The sequence below is a fragment of the Agrilus planipennis genome, unplaced genomic scaffold, assembly GCF_000699045.2.
Source record: "Agrilus planipennis isolate EAB-ADULT unplaced genomic scaffold, Apla_2.0 scaffold21, whole genome shotgun sequence".
Lineage (NCBI taxonomy): Eukaryota > Metazoa > Arthropoda > Insecta > Coleoptera > Buprestidae > Agrilus > Agrilus planipennis.
Genome location: NW_020439030.1, coordinates 36106 through 57827, shown reverse-complemented (window position 1 = coordinate 57827; position 21722 = coordinate 36106). Strand labels below are relative to the sequence as shown.

Here is a 21722-nt window from a genome sequence, read left to right as displayed (position 1 = left end):
TGTAGCATATATTAATAAAATACCAATTAAAACATACGTGTTATTAGACACAATGCGACATCAGTTTACATTAGTATAACATAATCTCCATTCATGTCTAGTTTGTGAAACGTATCAATTATGTTTAGAACAATTTTTATGACAGGTAAAGTCAAACATTTAAGGAATGTGCGGCACAATAAATTAAAAATGTCGCAAAATATTTTTGCCGATAAGAACGCAAAAAAACACAAAGTGCCTTTACTGATAAGCGTGACAAGATAAACACCAGGTCGTGTCTTCTTAAGACCTTTAACACACAATACACCGTATTTACACTTTGTCATTAACGACTGTTATTCGTAATTTGGCCACTAAAACAATTAACAATAGTAAAATTTAGTTTATTCTGCACTGTTTTATTTGTTTCTTATATTTCCTTATTTTGTGTTACAAATTTGTGTAGTACTTTTCAGTATTAAAATACGTCGCGCGGTAAATGATACTTCCACATACTTCAACCGCTTAGTGTAGAACTACCCATTTATAAATAAATGTCCCAGTGGTTTGCAAGCAATATTTGTGCCATATTATCCTAGCAAACTTTATGATATATACTTTGATATTTTCTCTAACAACTAACAATATTAAAGGTAATTCGTAAATTGAGAATTTTGTACATTGTAAACTGTAAAGTCCAACGCGCACTATGGGTAGACGAAGCGAAGAGAAGCGAGAAGTTTCGCTACCTACGTTTTTCAAAATATGTAGAAAGAATTTTAGTAGACAGGATGGATTCATATTCAAAACCTATATCTTACAACTATAGAACTTGTAACGGAAAATACATGTGCTTTAAATTCGACAATTTAGCGAAAAATCTGTTAGAATAAATGAAATTTATTTTTACTCCGCACTTCTATTCGCTTCTGTTCTGTTCGATTCCACATAGTGCGCGTTGACTTTAATAATAAGGTAACAATTATAATCTACAAAAATGAAATGTTTTATCAACGTCGTTCAGCAAACGTGTATGTACAAGGCAATTTTTATTTACATAATCATCTCACTGATAACGGTAGGTAATTGTGACAATCTAGATCGAGGCGTACACTTTTGCGTGAGGTTTTGTGCATCAACAAAGTTAAATCACTCATTAAACGCTTGCGTTGTACTTACAATGTTTGCGTTTGTCATTTGTTTTGCGTGCTCTACAACTAGTACAAATGAGTCAAGGTGATGCTGAGAAAAAACAAGATGAATCTTCTGGTATGTAACTGTTAAAGAATAATAAATTAGATACGGATTTGTAAAATTTCTTAGAATCTTAAAAAGGCCCGCAACCAGAAACTTATTCTTTTTTTGACGGTTCTTAAGATCATAAAGAGAAACATCTCATAAACATAAATACTTTTAGAATGAAGATTCGGTTTGATGTGATGAACCGCGGCCGAAATGAACGATTAAATCCATGTGATGTTTTTATGACGAACCAATTTACATAAAACAATAAAGATCAAAAACCAAATGAGGCACTATTTGTTTCAGATGCCGTTGAGCATTCAACGGTGGTCACAAGAGCAACAGATAGCAGCAGTAGTAACGATTATTGGAGCGCATCCCCTTATTTCTTAGAAATATTGATTCCCATTGTTTCATCGTTTCTTCTTTTGAGACGTCGAGATTTGTTTGGAAGACTCTTACTGAATCTTGACAAGAAATGTTTGTCAGGTAAGTGCCTCGTCCAATCTAACTATTTACAACCCCTTCTAAAGAAAAACTACCAATATTTTTGAGAAAAAATAACTTCTGATTATGGAGATTAAGAACGCCCTTTTGAGATACAATAACACCGAATAGGAAGTACAATTTAGAACTCACAAATTACATCAATGTTACTTGTTTATTAGCAAAGTAAAAGATATTTTATTTTTTTCAGAAGATGTTAACTAATAATCTTAAACACACTGAAATTCCTAGTGGTTAATATTAAAAATTAATTTGAAAATTCATTCTCAATTTTTATCCTCTACAAGTTACCTCAAATTAATGAGGAAAAGTTTGTTACCGTTCTGTAGTAGCTTAGTGGTCAAAGCATTGATGCGTAAAGCCGAAGGTCGCAGGTTCGATTCCCGGCGGGGGTGTGAACTAACACTTTTAGTTTAAAAAAAATGCGAATCGGACTTGCCCACCGAGAGATTTTCCTACAAACTTGTAATGGTGTAAATAGTTCGTTCGTCATGGGGATCGAATCTTTCCCGCTTTTCCGGGTATTTGATTTCCCCCAATATCAGTCCCCAAAAACGTATAATTGCAATATTATAATTAAAAAAATATTTTTTTGAAGTGAAACTTCTTTATAGACGGAGAGTGTTACGATTTTTTCTGTCACGAAAAAGCGTTACGGCCGCTTGCAGGGGGTAGACGGTATATCGCGTGGTGAAAGGCGGCAGCGGCAGAGGGAGAGAAAGGCTGGCGGCGGCGGTAAGAGGGCAACGGCTGTACTATATGGATATAATACGCAGCCGCGCGGAGAGCGGAGAGTTCGCTGAAGTCCCGGCGGCGTGTGCTGTGCTCAACTGTTGTTTTCCTACCTCTGCTCTCTACGTGGCTGAGCATCATTGCCGCTATTTGCGGTCTGTCTAAAAACCATATTACAATTTGCAGTAAACCTGTGAAAACGAAATGTGTGCTGGGACACAGAGTAGAAGTGGAACTTCAACGGACAAGTTGAAAAACGAATCACAACAAAATTTACTTCAAGTTTTACGGGTAGGTATTCAAATTTGAAAAGTACATTAACAATTTGCCCTTAAAACTTGAAGTAAAACTTTTGTTGCCTTTCGTTTTTCCATTTGTCCGTTGAACTTTCACTTCTACTATGTGTCCCAGCACACATTTCGTTTTTTTTGTTATATAACTACACATTTACGGTTAAGTATTGTTTATTAATTTGTAAATTTGACACATTGAAGCCTTTACAATATTAGCAAAAAATTTTCAAAAAAATTAAGTACAGTTTGCTCTAAATTTCTTTTTCATTATCATTAGTTAAAGGCAAAACAATATATAAAATCGATTTATTCTCGAGATGGCAAATGGTACGTAGAGTATTATCAAGGCGATGGAGATTAAAAAGACAGATGCAGTTGCCGCAATTTACCATAAATTCTGGTTGCCGCGTAATGCATTCGCCTTTATTGCATTACGGGTCATTAGTTCAAACCGTTAGTTGTGTACGTTTTCTGGATTTATTTCAATGCACTTTCAACGACGGTGCTTTCGCCGTTATAGTCGTTACTTTGTCCGCGTTTTTGTCGAGTTCTCGGACCCGTGTGCGCGATTTAACTTCAACTTTACTTCAAAAGCATGCAGGCAATACGTCGCTAAATTATAATACCAGAGCATACTAAAGGAAAATCGCCAATTTTGGACAGTTGCCTAATTTTGGATAATGCATTATCTCAAAGCCCGTTAATAGTACTTTATAATAATTGAAACCATACTACATAAAATAATTCACTGCTACACGGCGCCATAACATTAAGTACCTATTTGTGAATGTTTTTCTCTTCATCTGCCCAACATAGGCGACTGATGTACCAAATAAAGGAAGCGTCTAGATGCAGGAACCATTTTCTATATTTCGGGACCATTCCAGAATCTATAAAATGCTCTTAAAACGACAATATACGCAAGTTTTTACTCCCGCTGTTTTGGTCCTTCGAGCCGGATAATAGATAACTAACAAATTACAATTTTGAATCCCAGTTTGCAAATCCGCGATCAACTTTTTAGAAAACTAATAACTGTAGTAGTTAACAACCAATTCATTTATATTTAGTCATTTTTATATGAGACCTATCCTATGGATTTTGCTTTTTTTTTATATGTGTGCGGTCAGTGATTTGAATAATTTGAAGCGAGTAAACGAACGAGTTCCTTCGGACAGGACACAGCAACATTTCGAACTTAATATGCGGATACCTTTCAATTAAATATGAAATGAAGAGGCGTATTTTGAGCACTGCATCTTAATTACTATTCCGACCTCGTCAGCTTAGCAAGCAAATCTCGTAAGTTAATTGGTTATCGACGGAAATTGGAAATATACTGTGGAGTGATCGCGGAATCGTAGCGTTGTTTGCCGCAACATTGCATCTGCAAAACCTGAACGGAATATCGAAATTAATGTCACTCAAAACTTATGACAAGCCGTATTCGAAAAAAAAACGAAATGTGTGCTGGGACACATAGTAGAAGTGAAACTTCAACGGACAAGTGGAAAAACGAATGGCAACGGACAAATGGAAAAACGAATGGCAATGGACAAGTTGAAAAACGAATCGCAACAAAATTTTTACTTCAAGTTTTAGGGCAGATTGTTAATGTACTTGTCCATTTTAAAAATCTGCCCGTAAAACTTCAAGTAAAAATTTTGTTACGATTAGTTTTTCCACTTGTCCGTTACCATTCGTTTTTCCACTTGTCCGTTGAAGTTTCACTTCTATGTGTCCCAGCACACATTTCGTTTTCACAGGTTTACTGCAAATTATAATTTGGTTTTTACACAGACTACAAATAGAGGCAATGATGCCGAGCCACGTGGAGAGCAGAGGTGAGAAAATAACAGCTGAGCACAGCACACGCCGCTGAGACTCTAGCGGACTCTCCGCACGGCTGCGCATTATATCTATCTAATACAGCTGTTGCCCTCTCTACGCCGCCGCCAGCCTTTCTCTCCCTCCGCCGCTGCGCCACTAAACCAAGCGATATACAGTCCACCCTCTCCACGCAACCGTAACACTTTTTCGTAACAGAAGAAATCGTAATACCCTCCACCTATATAGAAGTTTCTACTAAAATCTATGAAATGATACCTAAGCTATAAATGTTCCATTAAGAAAGAAAATACTAATTATTTTTAGCTGAATGCATTTTATAAAGAAGAATGTTTTCCCACTTCTGCATCTTCCTATAAGTCCTGTGGGTAATTCTGAATAACTCCTTCTTTTTTCAAGGGATCTCTTAGCATTTTTGCGACGCGTATTTTATTTCTGACTCGGTCTCGTTGGGTATGCGTATCACCACGCAAGTAACGACAAGTATTAGGTACTCGTTTTTTTCAGCGTTATGTCCCTCGTTGAGTAAGCGTGAGCACCTATTGAAATGGGCGCAGAGAGGCATAATGCCGAGCTGGATGCCGTGTCCCATGAACATTTCATTAACGCTCGACGACGTCTGGAAGGATGGCTCATTGTTATGCACTCTGATAAATTCCGCAGTTCCGGGCGCGTGTCCAAATCCCCATCGGCATCGGAACAAACCGCCGACTCATGGACAGGCGCTCGCCTACAAATATTTCGGACTCGCTCCGGTAAACCAATCATACACACACATATACATGCGTACATCAGCCAAAACATTTACGACCATCTCATTTATCGATCTTTGTTACATGAATAATATTGCATGCAACGGTTAAATACGTGGTTCCGCACTTATCATATAATCAACTCATTTATGTTCATACCATGCTCACGTTCAGGTCTTTATCATACATTTTATGATGCCTCGTGACAGTTGTCTGGACTCGGAGCATTCTGTTTCATAACTATATTTGTTCCGGGGAATCGATGTCGTTAAACGATAATTGTAAAAACGATTAGTTCATAGGTCAAAAAAATCCAGGAAGAAGGAACGAAACAGATTTCCAGCGTAACTGACATCAAAATTTCCTCCGCACATAGAATTTAAGGATATCCTAAAAGGTCTTTCAAGTATTACGTAAGCAGAATTTTAGTAATTTTTAAGAGCCCCCCTTGTCAGCAAAAGTACCAAAGCTCTTATCCTCATATAGTTACGTAAACATTGCTATATTTTTTTTTTTAAATCTCTTCTTTATTGTTATTCATAAGTCTGAAAATAGGGAATTTATAGACTTTTCCTGCGGTTTCGCCCGCATTGATGTCCTAAAGACGTGTGAAAGATCAACGACGATCACATAAAACAATTTTTTGTATCCTTCGGGAACAGTATCTTATTCTAGATAACAATATGTGGACAAAATTTCATGATGATCGGTAAAGTAGTTAGGGGGTGAAATGGACGACATAAAATTAATTTTTCTATCCCTCAGGAACAGTATTATTTTTCTCGATAAAGGATACCGTATGTCCTTTTCTGTATCCCAAATAATGTGTGTACAAAATTTCATTACGATCGGTTGAGTAGTTAATATTTATTCAAGCAAAATATTAACTTTGTGTTTAAATATTATAATCTTCTAGTTGAAATAATCCGAAGTGGTCTGTATTCTGTAGAAACTGCCAGACGCGGATCGCGATTTCGATCGTTTTGGATCTCATCAGCGCGTCGCAGACCAACTTTTACCTGCTTTTAACGTTTTATAAAATACCACAAATAGCGCGGTAAACGCCATCTGCAGTACGATGCTACATTTTAGGATTACCGAAATCGCGATCCGCGTCTTGCAGTTTCGACAGAATGCAGACCACTTCGAATTATTTTAATCGATTATGGTAACGTGCCTATCACGTTGATATTAGCTACGCCGGGATTTGTTTCAGGAAGTAGATATCCATACAAACGGACCTTGTTAGAGCATACGTGTAATCCTAAAATGTAGCATCGTACTACAGATGGCGTTTACCGCGCCATTTGTGGTATTTTCTATTTTTCTAGTTAATAATTTAGTAAAATCAAATTAATCGCCCTAAATCCATGATATTTAAATCCATAACTCCAAGTTTTCGATAACTTTGGATGTTTGTTGCTGGAGGTTTTATATTGATGACGTAATCGTTACCCAGGCTTCCCCCCACCCCATGTCATCAAAAATAACCAAAGCAAAGATTCTCCCACCTCCTTTGGTGCTTACGTAACACTTGAATGACCCCCTAATATACCAAAATAGTATTTATCAGTGGCAGTACAAGCATTTTACAATTATAACATTCAGTGTGAGAGTGGTCAAAAATCTGACCCTTATTACTCCTTTCTAGACTGTTTTTCGAAAAAAAGAGGATCAATGAGCGCATTATTCTATCCCCATAGAATTTGTACCAAGAAATTATTATCTAATGTAACTGAATCTACATTAAGTGATAAGAATTTAGTTTAGCCTGTGACTTTTAAAGAAGCCGCAAAGAAACGAAACAATAGTCAAGGTAATAAAGTAAAACAGACACTATAAACACCTTCAATGTGATTTTTTAATTTTTTTTTTAAAGTTGATACCCGTGCCATCCTTAAATACAGCCACAAACTGGAACTCTTTTCTGACAACGCTGGGTGTTAAAACGGATAGATATTATTCTTTTAAACGTTTTTGGTAAAATTTTTGGTTTGTTTAGTTGAGTTACCAACCGTTTATACATTATGATTTTTAAGAATAATGTGGGGGAAATACAAGTTTAAGTTTAAAAGTGGAGTACCTACCTCCTCTCTTACGTCGAAGTCTTTAAGTGGAGCATTTGAAATTGCATTTTGTTTATTATATTTATTGTAAATCATTCAGCTTTTTGCTTTTATTCACGGTGTGTAAAATTATTATTCAGTTTAGAGCTAAAGTTTTATTAATACTTTACTTAATTGAAAACCAGACCAATAAAGTATTTATTCCTTAACTTTATATCTGATTTCAACATTAAATATAATCGCAAGTACTTAAACAAGACCTGTTTACCCTGGATATGCTGTAGGCAATTTCTATTTCTACCTAACCCAAAATAAGAGAAATACGAAACTGGAATCAGATGTAATTATTACTTTTTTAACAGTAAGTGTTTACTGCTTACAAGTTTTTTTTAAAACAATTTTGCGTGGCAAACGGAATAACTCTCACAACGTAAAATGTGCAAGTAAAAAAACAACACGTGCATTTTGAGGTTAGAATTTTCTTACCTTGGTCAGCTATTTGGCGTCTTCATAGTTGTTCATAATGTTCAATGAAACACACTGTAGTACTTGCTCAGATAAGGCAAAAGAGAATATAGTATTCATACACCAAACACACTAATAATGCTTTTTTTATCACAAAACCACGCGTGCAAGAGCTACCGAGAACGAAACCGCGAAGCAAATCGTCGTCAAATGCCCGAACGCGATGTCGTTTCAACAGTTTCACCGATTGCTTTGTTTATCTAGAATTAAACCGAGATCGACCTCGACATTGACACTGACATTGACATTCAGCAAAGGAATAATCACAATTTATATGAAACAGAATAAAAGCAAACTTTTATGCTTGCTGAAATCGGATTTATTCGTAGTAGTTTTATTTTGTGTAATACATTTATAGATCTCATCAAACAATAATAAAATGATGCACTTCCTTAATGTGTTCATTTGACTGTAGCATTTTTGTTCGTCACAGTCAATATTAACAGCATTTTGGCAAGTAAAACCAATAGGAGATTCTGGTTTTACTTGTGTTTCTTTCTTGGCTTGATGTTTTATGGCGATTTCATTATTTTCATGGTTTTTAAAGTGCTCAGTGATTAGAACATACATGAATAAGAATTTCTTATCAAAAAAGAATGAGTTGGAAGAGAAAAACTGCCTTTCTGAATATTTATACTTCCCCTCTAATGTACACTATATGTAAATAAACATTTTCATTGGTCGCTATCGTTAAAATATCAATCATAACCCATAAATCAAATCATTTCTTGACTCGAACTTAAATAGCATTTTCATCGTATTATTACAATGATTCATCCAAAAAAATCAGATATTTTCGTTGTTCACGTCAGAAAGAAAATCCTTAAAAAATACATAAAGTGATACAAAGAATAAATGAACAACTTCAACGTCAAATAATTCATTGGTTTATCCATATCTCAGAAAGAATGAAAACAAATCAGTCAAGTCATACTAAATCTTGCCCAATATCTTTGGAAAAGTTGGACAACTAGACCAAAGAAGCCATACCAACAATAAATTTGACAAAAAGGATGCAATCAAGTCAAAAAAATCACCAAATGACACCCGCACACATTCTCAATGCGGAATGTCATCAATTACGCATTAACGAAAGATGTATTTTTCGATTTGAACCATTTAATTTGAGATATGATTAGAAACCACTAAATTATTTAACCTGAAAATTACTCTTTTAATATATCTCTCATCCTTTATACTTCTTTAACTATAAAAAAAATACCGAAGAGTAATAATACTTTTCTAAAGATCTTCACAAACGAAGATTTCGACCAAGATCTCAATGGGAACTTGGAATTCATGTTCTTCATGTACCTCACCCAGCTTCGAACGAATATAAGCCAGTTCTCGAGAACAAATTCATCGGACATTAAATACACGTCATCCTACATTGCGAGGGGAATGGGATTGGTTACAGGGGAACAATACAAAAAATGCGTTTTCTATTTATATCCGAATGTGACAGAAAACGATACAGGAGTTCTGGTTACCATCCAAGGGCCTTATCACGCATACGGATGCATTACTTTGCCTCCATTTTACATCCTTAAAACATCTTCTGAGGGAAACAGAAAGAAAAGAGTTTTCTACATAGAAGAAGATATAAAAAAACTAAGGGTAAGTTCCAGACATCACTTTTAATTAATAAACATTTTCATTCACGAAAGGCTCGATAGAGATGGTGATTCATATTTTTTGCATTTTCATTTCCAACACATTTATTAGATCTGATTCGAAAATAATTAATGTCTTTGCTCTATTTGAGAAATGAAACAAATCATTTAAAGGATTCATCATCATAAGGTCGTCAGTCTTAAGACTGGTTGGATACGCACCTCCACTCTTTCCTATCCTGAGCTAATCTTCACTTTTCCTTAAAACTAGAACAACCCACATCCTTAGCTAACTATTTGCGAACAGTAATCTAATCCAGGTCTACCTCTATCCCTCCTAACTCCTGTTTCTACCTCTAATATGTCTCTGACTAAACCTTCATGCCTGAGAAGGTGTCCTACTAACCTATCTCGCCTATTTCTTACTGACTTTCATAGAGTCCTCTGTTCTCCTATTCTTTCTAATACATCTTCATTTCTAACCTTCTCTATCCACGGTATCATCATTCGCATGTAACACCACGTTTCGAACGCTACTAACCTTTTCTTTTCCGCCGCGCCCACTGTCCATGTTTCGCACCCGTACAGCGCCGCGCTCCAAACATACACCTTTAACATTCTTTTTTGAATTTATAAAGTAACCGTTCGCGAGCATAGAAGCGACTTTTTTTTATTGAAGGCGACGCGACCTTGCGCTATCCTCTGCTATATATCCCTACTACTCCTTCCGTCCTGACTTATCTGACTTCCTGGATACCTAAAATCGGCCACTTTTTCTATCTTTATATTCGCTCTTTCCCTACTTTTTCTTCCCTTATACCAGTATTTTTGTTTTAGTTAAAGTATTACTTGTAATATATTATATATTTGGCCTCAACCCCTTTTTAGAACTCTGGGATCGACCTGTTTCGCCGCTCCTATTCATTCATCAAAATTCATCTTCTACTTTTTCATTTAATACTAATCAAAAGACAATCTTTTATTCATCAAAATTAGTTTAGCGTAAACTTTTATCATAGTTCCTTGAAGTATTCCATTAATCTTTTTTGTTCATATTTTGCGATTAGAGTTTAGTTTTTCTTTTACGACTTTACTTAAAAATATTTTTATCACAATTCCTTATAGGTTGTAAAAACACGGCCTGAAAAACACCTCTTTCGAAGTATTACATCCGCGATAATTCCGTTCTTGAGAAACGCCCGACGCAATTCCGTAACAACGAAAATTCGTATCGAAGCAAATAAGGAGCCTGACAGAATTAAACTCACATACGTTCCCCAACATCCGGGCGTGCATATCATGTGCATAATAACTGACGGGTGTCACCTACAGGGATCCCCCTTCAACGTGTCTGTCTCCGAATGCAACGTTGAAGAGATCCAAAAGGAAGCCGACGTCGCCAAAACAGAACTCGCTTGCGATCTCATCCCACAAAAATCGAAGCCCTTGAACGAAATCAAGTGGATGAATACTATGGAAAGTCCTCTGTCATCGAATCATTACTTTAACAAATCGACATGTTGTCAAAACGAACCAAATTTGTTTGAGAAGTACAACAGAATTAATTACCAAAGATTCTGCAAGAAATTTGAACTTTTTCGTTCCAGTTTTGACGAAATACAAGAGTTTTCGTTAGATTCTTTGGAAGACGAAGGATTCTTCGCCAACAACAAAGTAAAATTCATGAAGAGCAATTCGATAGCTTTTGAAAGATTTACTGACTCAATTAAGAAAGTAATGAAAATGGTTAAACACCATGAAGTCAATCATAATAGTCATATGATAGAAGGAAGAAAAATTACGAAAGCTATATGTGATAAAACCAACACTTTTAATGCCCAGGAGCAAGGCAATGAGAATGAAAAAATACGTTATTTCGAAGAAAAGCATACAACTAAACGATTAGGAGAAACTGTAATGATCAAAAATTATAACGTTGTCTTGGGCAGAAATCCAATAACAGAATTCGCTATTACTACCCCAAAACGGGTCAAAAAACAAGAAAATAATGATATAGAACAAAAGTCCAGTAAAAGTAGTATCGAAAATGTGGTTATAACCGGCAATTTGACAACAGACATGAAGTCCAAAAAAAGTCCAACTAATACATATAATGTAACGTATAACATGCAAATCGAAGAATTGCCCGTTATAGATAACAGTAGCGTTTCCGATAATGATGATGATATTCATTCTCAAAAACGTAATTTTAATAAAACATTCGTTCCATATTTAATAGAAAAAGGAAAATTAAAAGTAGGTTCAGCTAAGAACGCAAGAATCGATAAAGCTGAAAGCAATTCATTCTTCACAACAACGGGCACGGAGTTCGAAGACGATGGAAACACCACAGTTCGTTCCAAGAAAACAATTACATCAGAATCTAATAAGACGTCTTCCAATTTTTCAACGGAATGCGAAGTTGATAAAACAAAAAACGCAATAACTGAACAAAGCGGCGTTACGGCGTATTCGCCAAAAGAAATCTCAGAGAATAAAAATATGTTTACAAATGAAAAGATAATAAAGAATATTACAGACAAAAATGGCATTCTTCGAGAGGAATTTAATGGAAAAACATCCGAAGCCAGAAAAATATTCGAAGGTGATTCGTTCAATTTTAATAAAAGCCAGCAGCACCCAAACGCCATTGAAAACTTTAAGGGCATCGATATCTGGAAAAATCGAGCAGATGGTGGTAAAATACACGAAAAGGACGAGAACATAAACTCTGTTAAAATGAAAATTTTTACGTATGACAATTCGGTAAACACACAACCGGAAAATAAATTGAAAATCAACCATCAGGGCGAGAATAATGACCACAACAGTGTTACAAAAAGTCCAAAATTGGGCTCGGTCAAAAACAAAAAGGAAATTTTTGATAATAAATGCGAAGCAAAACAAAGTCAGAATACTCCAAATAAAGAAAGTAAAAAAGAATACGTTACAAATCAAGATTCTCAAAAATTAAACACCCAAGATGTAGCTTTAATTAACGTCAATTCTCTACGTAATCGTTTTGATTCAAGTATCTACAATCAGAAATCTAATGAACATCCTGGCAATAGAGGAAACATGGGCCTGCCTTTAGAAAAACACGTTAGTGGTGAAAATATAGCAAATAATTTCCTCGGATCTTCAGAAACTTCAACACAACACTCGGAAAATCATCTAGGCGACAATGGTTCTGTACTGACAAAGAATGAAAACTTAGGAAAGAAAGCAGAAAGAAAAACTGAGCCAAAAAAAGAAGAATCCACACTAACACCAACAACTGATGAACTTACAAAAGAAAGTACCCATAACGTAATCGGAGAAAGTTCTAAAAAGCTTTCTGATAATGGAGATAATGAAAATGGATCCACAATTATCGCAGAAATGAATCAAAAAGCTGTCCCCGGTTATATTAATTATGAATTAAATCGGAACGAAAGCATACCTAATTCGGTAAATGAAATACAATTAAGAGACAAACCAATTAACTCGCCTAATAATAATTTGGATTTCCTTTTGGATAGAGTGAACAGTCTTATAGGTGACGAAGAACAACAGAAAAAGTACGAAAATGACACCACAGCACTTTTATTACATGAAACAAGTGCAAAAAGTAACCCAGAAAAACTAGATAAAAATTTGGATCATCTTCTAAATAAAGTCGACAATCTAATAGATAACATAGAACAAGAAGAAAGGTCTACAAGAAAGCAAAAAAGCTATGAAATGAATAATTACAAAAAAACAATGAAGTTGGATTTGAATACTGATCTCGATTTTCTCATGAGCAAAATTAACAAATTAATCGAAGTCACCGAAGAAAAACGTGATGGTGGTCAAATAACTATTACTGAAGATACGCAAAATGTTGATTTTATTGTAAAAGAACCGGAAGAATCTTCTGCAATACTCAAACCAAAAACTACAAAAAAAGATCTGCAAGAAAATACAACAGTCATCAATGAAAATCCTGTTGCTGAAAAACGGGTCATAGCTACAAATTCGTTAAATGATGAAACTAATAATAAACTTGGCAATTCAGAAAAACATCCTCGTCATCCATCTTCCGTATTAACGATGATCCAAAGATTTGAAAGTCCCATTACAACATCCATAGAAAAAGACGAATTAGTCAGAGGGAATACAGATGGTAAAAGCACACTTAAATGTATTTCTTACTTGGAGAAACGAGACAGATTCATAGCAATGGAAAACATGTCAGGAAAAGGTCAAAATCGTCAATTGGTTAGTCCACAAGTATCTGTACAAGGAACTATAAGTCAAAGACAAGAATTGAACGAGGATGACGATTTAAATTTGCCTATTGCCACTAAATCCACTAAAGCCGCCATGAGAACGGTCAAATCTGAACCATCAACGCCTTCGCCAAGGACATTAATTAACCGAAAGGTATTCTATTCAACAAAATCACAGAGTTATCCTTCATATAGCGAACTACTACCTGATGAGCCCGTCTGTGAGTTTTTGCATTTAACACAAAAGGAAAATCAAATCCTTCCGGAAAATCGTAATAACAGTAAGACTTCAACAATGTACATTGTTACAGAAAGAAGAGAAACTAATATAAAAAGAAACGTGTATACACATTCATTTCCAAGTCCCACTACAGAAAAAATACGAGAAATAATTGAACCACCTGTAAAAGAACATTGTGAAAAAGAAAATGGCATTGCAATTGCTAACAAACAATCCGAGACGGTGCATCGGCCTGCAAGTTTTTCTTCGATAATTAAAAAGGGTCACAGCATAGATGAAGAAATGTTCCCCGACGTGTCTGGCTTTTTGAAAGAAAATAACCGACAGCACCCTCACGTCGATTATCCAAAGGACTTTTCAGTATCTCGGAGAGTGTCCCGAATCGAATCGTTACAATCCCTTCTCGCTCAGAACAATGTGTACGTGACATCCCAAATCCACCGGAGTCATCCGAATATTTATTTTGGCGAAAGCCCCAAACGCACGAGAACACATAAACCCCGGAGAAAATTGAAATCTTTCGACGCAAATCTGTTAACCGTCTCTTCAGGAACCCAAAATGACACGAACGCATCCCGATATAGCGTGGATTACGACAACTGCACGAAATTCCAAAACAGCGATATTATTGAGGAAAAAATCCCGATTGCAGCCTACAACGGAGGAGCGGTCGAAGGAACACATACAAGTCGAATAATAAAATCTTCAAGAACCGAACAAGCCGAACGTAAATCAGAAAAGGCCGTCAGTAATTGCCAAATAAATCAAGAGGACTTACACGACGGAACACCATCTACAAGACAGTTGTCACTTAACCATCCCGATGGTTTCCCTTCAGTCAAGGATCTGAGGTCGAAGTTCGAAAAAACTCCGGAACCAACAGTTACCGAGAATTCAATCAAATACTCAAAAATCAAAGAAAAACCTCGGTCATTAGATTCAGGTAATAATATAAACTTTTTTACGTTTTTTTTTGGGGGGGGGGGCTGTCCCTGTAGAACACAACAGAAAGAATATATAGACGTAATTATTTTTAAAAACTACAGTGTGTAGGTACTTTTTACAATAACTCAAAATAAACGGTATGTAATGAAGGTATATTTTTTATAAATAGAAGTTCTTCCTCCGTATCTGTCACTGTGAGCTCGAAACTGTTAACACCATTGCTTCGAGTGGTCGAAATTCACTTTTGTGAACAATTTGTTTAATCACTTTCTTTGTGTTAAAAATTGTTTGAAAAATTAAATTTAAAAAAAATGTTTGTAAATAGGTATGCAACACATCGTACACTTCAGCATAAGAAATTGCTGATATTAACTACGTAATACTACTTTACACTCAGAATTTCTTTTACTAGATATCTTACGATTTCTTACGTAAGGGCGATTAAAATTTTAATAAAACGAACCTTATGTAATTTGTAACCAATCGCATACTTGTTCATGAATTATTATTTTGATATATTCACTCTGTTGTGTGCCATGGGTACTTTTTAAATTGTAATATTTCCGTTTGTGTTAGCGAAAGTTATAACAAACAGCTAATTTTAATTTAAAAAGGAATTTTATTTGATAGATACTCATATAATTCAGAAATATTTGTACTTAACTCTGCACTTATTTCTGGAACTGTTGACATGAAAGTTTTTCTAAAAGTTTGGCTTAGTTTGGAGTGTAGTGAAGAGAATTTCGATAATTTCTATTACTATCGAACATAATTTTGCGATTCCATTTTCATAGATAAATAAAAAACGAAAAAAATTATAGGACTTATGGGTCAAAATCAGAGAGGTGAGCATTTTACGTTACGAAATTTGTGAAAAAAGGAAATGCTACTTACTAAGTCATTATAATGTACAATAACAGAGGCATAGTTCATTAATGATATACCGAAAGGGCCAAGCTAAATTTTCATTTATTTTAAGGTTTTGTTGTTTAATAATCATATTGGTATTAATATTCATCATTTCGAGAACGTTTTCTAAAAAAAAATAAAATCAGATCAAATNATAAAATTCCGCCTTTGCTTTGATTACAGGTCCAGACAGTGGAATGTGGTTGTTACGCTGTTGTTTAAACCACTGTAGAATAGCGCGATCTAAATCGTCATACTGAGGTTTACGAATCTTTTTCTTGGTTCCCATTTCTATTCCCGCATCAAGCCACTTTTTCCTATCCTTCCAAATTGTAGCCACAGTCGACTGGGAAATCCCCGTACGTCGAACAACATCTGTTTGTTTTTCGCCATTTTCTATTGATTTGATGAAAGAAATCTTTTCTTCGACAGTGAGCACCTTACGCTTTGTTGGAAGCATTTCAATTGTACACACACAAAAGTTCAATTTACTGTAAACACGCAACACTAAAACAATTGATAGAGGCGGTAGGCGCTCAATGCCACACGTCACTATGGCCTAAAACGGGAAACAAAAGACGTTGAGTATTGAACTGATCGTTGGGCGAGTTAAGTTGAAAATAAACACCCGCTCATTATTTTAAAATTGACATGTAAACAAACACAATTGTTCTGAAAACATCGTTATAGAGAGAGCGATATCGTTATACAGAGAGTAAATTACATTGTTCTTATGTTAGACCAAACATCGGTGTTAAAGTACATCGTTATAGGGGAATTATCGTTATAGGGAGAATCGTTATAGAGAGAGACTACTGTACTTGTTTAATTACCTGTACCTTTATTAACTTGCTTGATGTATAAGTTTTTGTTGTTTGAACAGCGCGGAATAGATTACGGACGCGTTCCCGGAATGATTTTTTGGGTAAATTTTGTTCAAAAATACAGACAAATTTTAACTTTTTCTAATATTTACTCGAAGTGCTTATAATTATGAATGATTAATGTACATTCAATTAAAGAAAATTATATAATAGTTTAATTAAAGTAAGAAAATCTTTGTCAGAAGCCAATTTTTCACCTCTCTGATTTTGACCCTTATAATCTTTAAAAAAATGGGTAGATATTCATAAAAAGAAACTCCCATTTTCCAACGTATGTTTAGGTTTCCTTTTTTTTTGCATTTTAATTAACATACCATTTTATTAATTAATTAATTTCTGTTAATTATTTTCATGGACGACCTTTATGAGTGAGTGTTTCACGGTAAATACACAAACATATTTTCATTTTTCGTTCTGTACCGTGTATTTTCTCATTTTATTTAGAGAAATATTCTTGTTTGGATAGCAGCGAGGAAAGTTCTACTTCCCTAAAGTATTTCATTCCCCTCATAAATTCCACACATCCCAACAACGATAACGACAGGAAAAATAACACAATAAAGCCTTTGAAACATACAAAAAACATTTTTTCCTCAATCGAAGTCAACGCTAACAAAAATCAATCCGAATTAGCGTTAACACAAAGGGAGGATGGGGTGAAAGAAGACCCTCAGCCCCTTGTTTTAAAAAGCACGTCTGAACATCACTCCGACGGAGGGTGCAAACAAGGTACGACATCACCCCCACATCATAGCTGTATTAAAGCACCTGAGGCAACCAATTCCATCAGAAGTGTTAAGAAAACGCGCCAAGTGGTGGAACATGATAAGGGAAAGACGCCTGAAAGGGGTAATAACGGCGACGCCACATTTTGTGAAAAATTAAACGTTACATCAGAAGAATTTGAAACCGTTGACGTCAAAAACATAATGAAAAATCAGTTTACTAAGGCGCGCAACTTTTTCAAAGAATTGGAAAAGAGTCGCCATAATTATTCCCAAAAACGTACGCTTGGCAGCAGAGGAATCAAGAAGAGAAGAAAAAATTCAATTGGAAGTGGTAGTTTTCCTAAAGTTTCAGAGAAATTCCCCATACGAAATATTTACAAAGACGTTATCGGAGACAGAAGGGGCTCCTTCAAAGGAGCCCCCAATCGCGTTGGGGTAGCCAATTCAATGGCATCCGTTCCTGTACGACACAAATATTTTAATCCTGATAGTGCGGAGATATTGCCCAGTTTAGACATTTTTCATCGGAGTAGAAGACCAAAATCCAGAAAAAGTTTAAAATCTATTTTCCTTGTTGATTACTAACCCTAATTTACTAGAATTTCATATTTTTCTGTCTCTAAACTATCTAACAAATAATTTATAATTTAATTTTTGTAAATATTACACAAATATATANAAACTTAATATAAAATATAAACACAAACAATTAAAACTAAAAAAACATTTACAAAATCGTTTTGAAATTACAGCATGCATTAAATAAACCTTAAAGTAGTTTAAGTAATAAATTAAAATACGAAATCAATTTAAGAATGAAATATATTATTTTTGCTCTTTCCTTATTTGCTTGCAAAATAATTAAAATTAATTTGTGATACTTATGGCGCTATCTGTGACAGAATAGTAAAAGCTTCGTCATTTTAAGCATTCATTTAATACATTAAGCGCCATCTGTCATCGCATGAGCTGAACACGAAACTCAATAATAGTACATATCTCTGTAGCCGTTATTTCATAAATATTAGGCGCGAATGCTTATAAAATACAAAATCAGTTCCCAATTTTTAAAAGTATGGATTAAATGGACTAGTCTCGTAAAAATTAATCTGTTATTAATTTGAAATGAAACAGAAGGTAGCAATAACTTTAAATTTGGATACAAAAAACCCTCAACCCCAATATAGTGATTGAAATTTTGCTGGGCACTAGTAGGTGACACATTTAAATAATTGAATAAACAAACAAATAAAAGCACTTGATTTTCTTTCACAAGTAATGTTTTTTTACATTTATTCTTGAAATACATTTGTAAATTGATAAATAGCCATTTTAAAGGTTGCCTATTGTAAATAAATCTTTGAAATTGATATTTCCCAACGTATAAATAGATTGCAAGAATAAATATCACTGAGTTTAGAATTTTTGAAAATGGTTTAACAACTGAAACATATAACAGTAATTTTGAAACGTATATTTGTGAAAAGATAAAATGTTTTCATTCATTTATTTATTCAATTATTTAAAATTTTCATGAAACCTAGACTCACAATAAGTTAAATATGTATCCAGTTATTTGATGCTACAAAAGCAGGACAGTTACTTTAATCTAAAACATTGCGCTATAATAAAAATTATTACAAACGTTTCTACGTATTTTGATTCATTTCATAATATTCAAATAGACATTTTAATCGTAAATATGTGAAAGGATAAATTAAACAATTACTTTGTAAACTCATTTTTATGAAGAAAAAATATATAATATACAGGCACTAAAATTACAATTATCAGCACAATAGATTATGGATAACAAAATATTCCTAACAATAACAATTACATATTTATTAAAAAATTACAACACTAGAACCATCTATTTAAGGCCTGACTTAATCTGACACGCTATGTTAGTGTATAAGGTGTACAGGTATATTGCGATTAAAATTATAATGTTAAAGATAAATTAATAAATACGTGATTACAACGTAAAAAATGAGACTATAGGGGGGATTAGACAAAATAGGAATATCATGGAAATAACATCACCTTCCTTACCAGCCAGGAGGTTTTTGATAGTTGGTTGGTGGAGGCTGTTGGGGTGGATAATTGGACGGTCCTTGATAGTTTTGGGGCCCTTGAGGAAATCCTGAATAGTATGAAGATGCTACAACAAATTTTAATTATTATTAACCATCCAAAGGGTAAATAAATTCTCAGTTCAGATACATAAATATGCATTCTTTTTTCTTTAAATAAATTACATACATAATATAAATGGTTAGTTTTGTTTCGCTAAGGGAAACTACCAAGATCCCTACATGGTGTAACCCCAAAAAAAATATGCACTATAAAATTTAAATGCACTTACCAGGATAGGGAAGCGTAGAGTATGGGTTATAGCCAGATGGTAACGGAGGCGGAGCGTACGACGGATATGGAGTGTTTACAGAAGCACCATAGGGGACAGGCATTCCAGTAACGTAAACAGGATACGGTAATGTCGTCGGTACTTGAGAAGGTGGTGGTGCTTGAGGAGCTCCACTAGCAGATGCCTCATCTTGCTTCGCACCTGCATAAAACAATAAATACTTTCTTATTGTATTAATACTAAAAATAAGTATGCAATTTATTTTTATTACAAAAATTTATTAAGATTTAAAAATAAACCCATACCACCGTAGTAAGATGGTGTACTTGGAGTAGGAGGTGGAGCAGATCTACTGGACTCTTGGGTTAAATCTTTCAATAGTTCCTCTTTTTCAGTTTTACGTGCAAAACAATAATCAGATATTTTGTTTTGGAATACAACCAAGAGCTGAAAATAAATTAAAAAATTAAAATAAATGACATCTACACAATACAAAAAAATTANAGAGAAATTCCCCATACGAAATATTTACAAAGACGTTATCGGTAGGTATGCAACACATCGTACACTTCAGCATAAGAAATTGCTGATATTAACTACGTAATACTACTTTACACTCAGAATTTCTTTTACTAGATATCTTACGATTTCTTACGTAAGGGCGATTAAAATTTTAATAAAACGAACCTTATGTAATTTGTAACCAATCGCATACTTGTTCATGAATTATTATTTTGATATATTCACTCTGTTGTGTGCCATGGGTACTTTTTAAATTGTAATATTTCCGTTTGTGTTAGCGAAAGTTATAACAAACAGCTAATTTTAATTTAAAAAGGAATTTTATTTGATAGATACTCATATAATTCAAAAATATTTGTACTTAACTCTGCACTTATTTCTGGAACTGTTGACATGAAAGTTTTTCTAAAAGTTTGGCTTAGTTTGGAGTGTAGTGAAGAGAATTTCGATAATTTCTATTACTATCGAACATAATTTTGCGATTCCATTTTCATAGATAAATAAAAAACGAAAAAAATTATAGGACTTATGGGTCAAAATCAGAGAGGTGAGCATTTTACGTTACGAAATTTGTGAAAAAAGGAAATGCTACTTACTAAGTCATTATAATGTACAATAACAGAGGCATAGTTCATTAATGATATACCGAAAGGGCCAAGCCAAATTTTCATTTATTTTAAAGTTTTGCTGTTTAATAATCATATTGGTATTAATATTCATCATTTCGAGAACGTTTTCTAAGAAATAATAAAATCAGATTAAATAATCTTTTGAAAGAAAAGTATGTTATAATAAGCAAATAAAGTAAATTGACAACAAGATAATACTTATTTTCATCATTTCGAGAACGTTTTCTAAAAAATAATAAAATCAGATTAAATAAACTTTTAAAAGAAGGGTATGTTATAATAAGCAAATAAAGTAAATTGACAACAAGATAAGACTAATGAGTTATCAAAAAAAAATCCCAATTTTTTTGACTTCTTTTTGGCGTTCCCGAAAAGGACACGTCGTTCCCAAAATGATGGCAGCGTTCTCTGAGTGATGATTGATGCAAGGATGATTATTGCTTTGTAAATAATAAAAATGATATGTAGTCAATCTATTTTAAATTTAATCATCTAGAAATTTTGGCTAACAGTACCAGCCTCGTTAAATACTGTTAAGCATTCTTGGACAAATAGTATCATTTATTGGCAATGAACCTGTTAAAATTTTACCGCGAATAAAAAAATAATTTTTATAGTTTTCAGCCTTTGTTCTTTGATAATATTCTCTGTCTTTTGCTTTCTTTAGTTCTTTTTGCTAAGGAGTC

General features: G+C 34.2%; 2 protein-coding genes and 1 long non-coding RNA gene across 4 annotated transcripts in view; 1 reads left to right on the top strand and 2 right to left on the bottom strand.

Moving 5' to 3' along the window:
- LOC108740941 overlaps positions 1-9186 on the bottom strand; it is an 82939-nt gene extending 73753 nt beyond the window's left edge. The window contains exon 1 of the long non-coding RNA XR_003231506.1: positions 7906-9186. This is a non-coding gene — a long non-coding RNA (uncharacterized LOC108740941). The remainder of the gene's footprint in view (positions 1-7905) is intronic.
- LOC108740395 lies at positions 1081-18175 on the top strand. Of its 2 annotated transcripts, XM_018474699.2 has the most exons (6): positions 1081-1248; positions 1528-1710; positions 5109-5356; positions 9193-9561; positions 10683-14994; positions 17234-18175. In XM_018474699.2, exons 1-6 carry the CDS (start codon positions 1206-1208, stop codon positions 18100-18102), a joined length of 6024 nt encoding a protein of 2007 aa, XP_018330201.2. In that variant the 5' UTR covers positions 1081-1205; the 3' UTR covers positions 18103-18175. The 2 variants fall into 2 exon arrangements, with proteins under 2 accessions (XP_018330201.2, XP_025832313.1); XM_025976528.1 differs by lacking the exons at positions 1081-1248; positions 5109-5356 and having other exon boundaries at positions 1621-1710.
- Positions 18176-19246: 1071 nt separating this feature from the next.
- The window catches only part of LOC112905006 (programmed cell death 6-interacting protein-like), a 4861-nt gene continuing 2385 nt past the window's right edge, over positions 19247-21722 (bottom strand). Inside the window, exons 2-4 of the mRNA XM_025976493.1 lie at positions 20191-20361; positions 19886-20086; positions 19247-19681 (exon numbers count right to left, since the gene is read on the bottom strand). Of these exons, the coding sequence (XP_025832278.1) occupies positions 19569-19681; positions 19886-20086; positions 20191-20361 (485 nt within the window). The 3' untranslated portion in view covers positions 19247-19568. The remainder of the gene's footprint in view (positions 19682-19885; positions 20087-20190; positions 20362-21722) is intronic.

Excerpts from the sequence above, each read along its gene's own strand:
- LOC108740395 (XM_018474699.2), top strand. The coding sequence starts at position 1,206 with ATGAGTCAAGGTGATGCTGAGAAAAAACAAGATGAATCTTCTG. Across the intron at positions 5,357-9,192 it reads AATATTTCGGACTCGCTCCG|ATCTTCACAAACGAAGATTT; the intron begins GTAAACCAATCA and ends ACTTTTCTAAAG. Across the intron at positions 14,995-17,233 it reads ACCTCGGTCATTAGATTCAG|AGAAATATTCTTGTTTGGAT; the intron begins GTAATAATATAA and ends CATTTTATTTAG.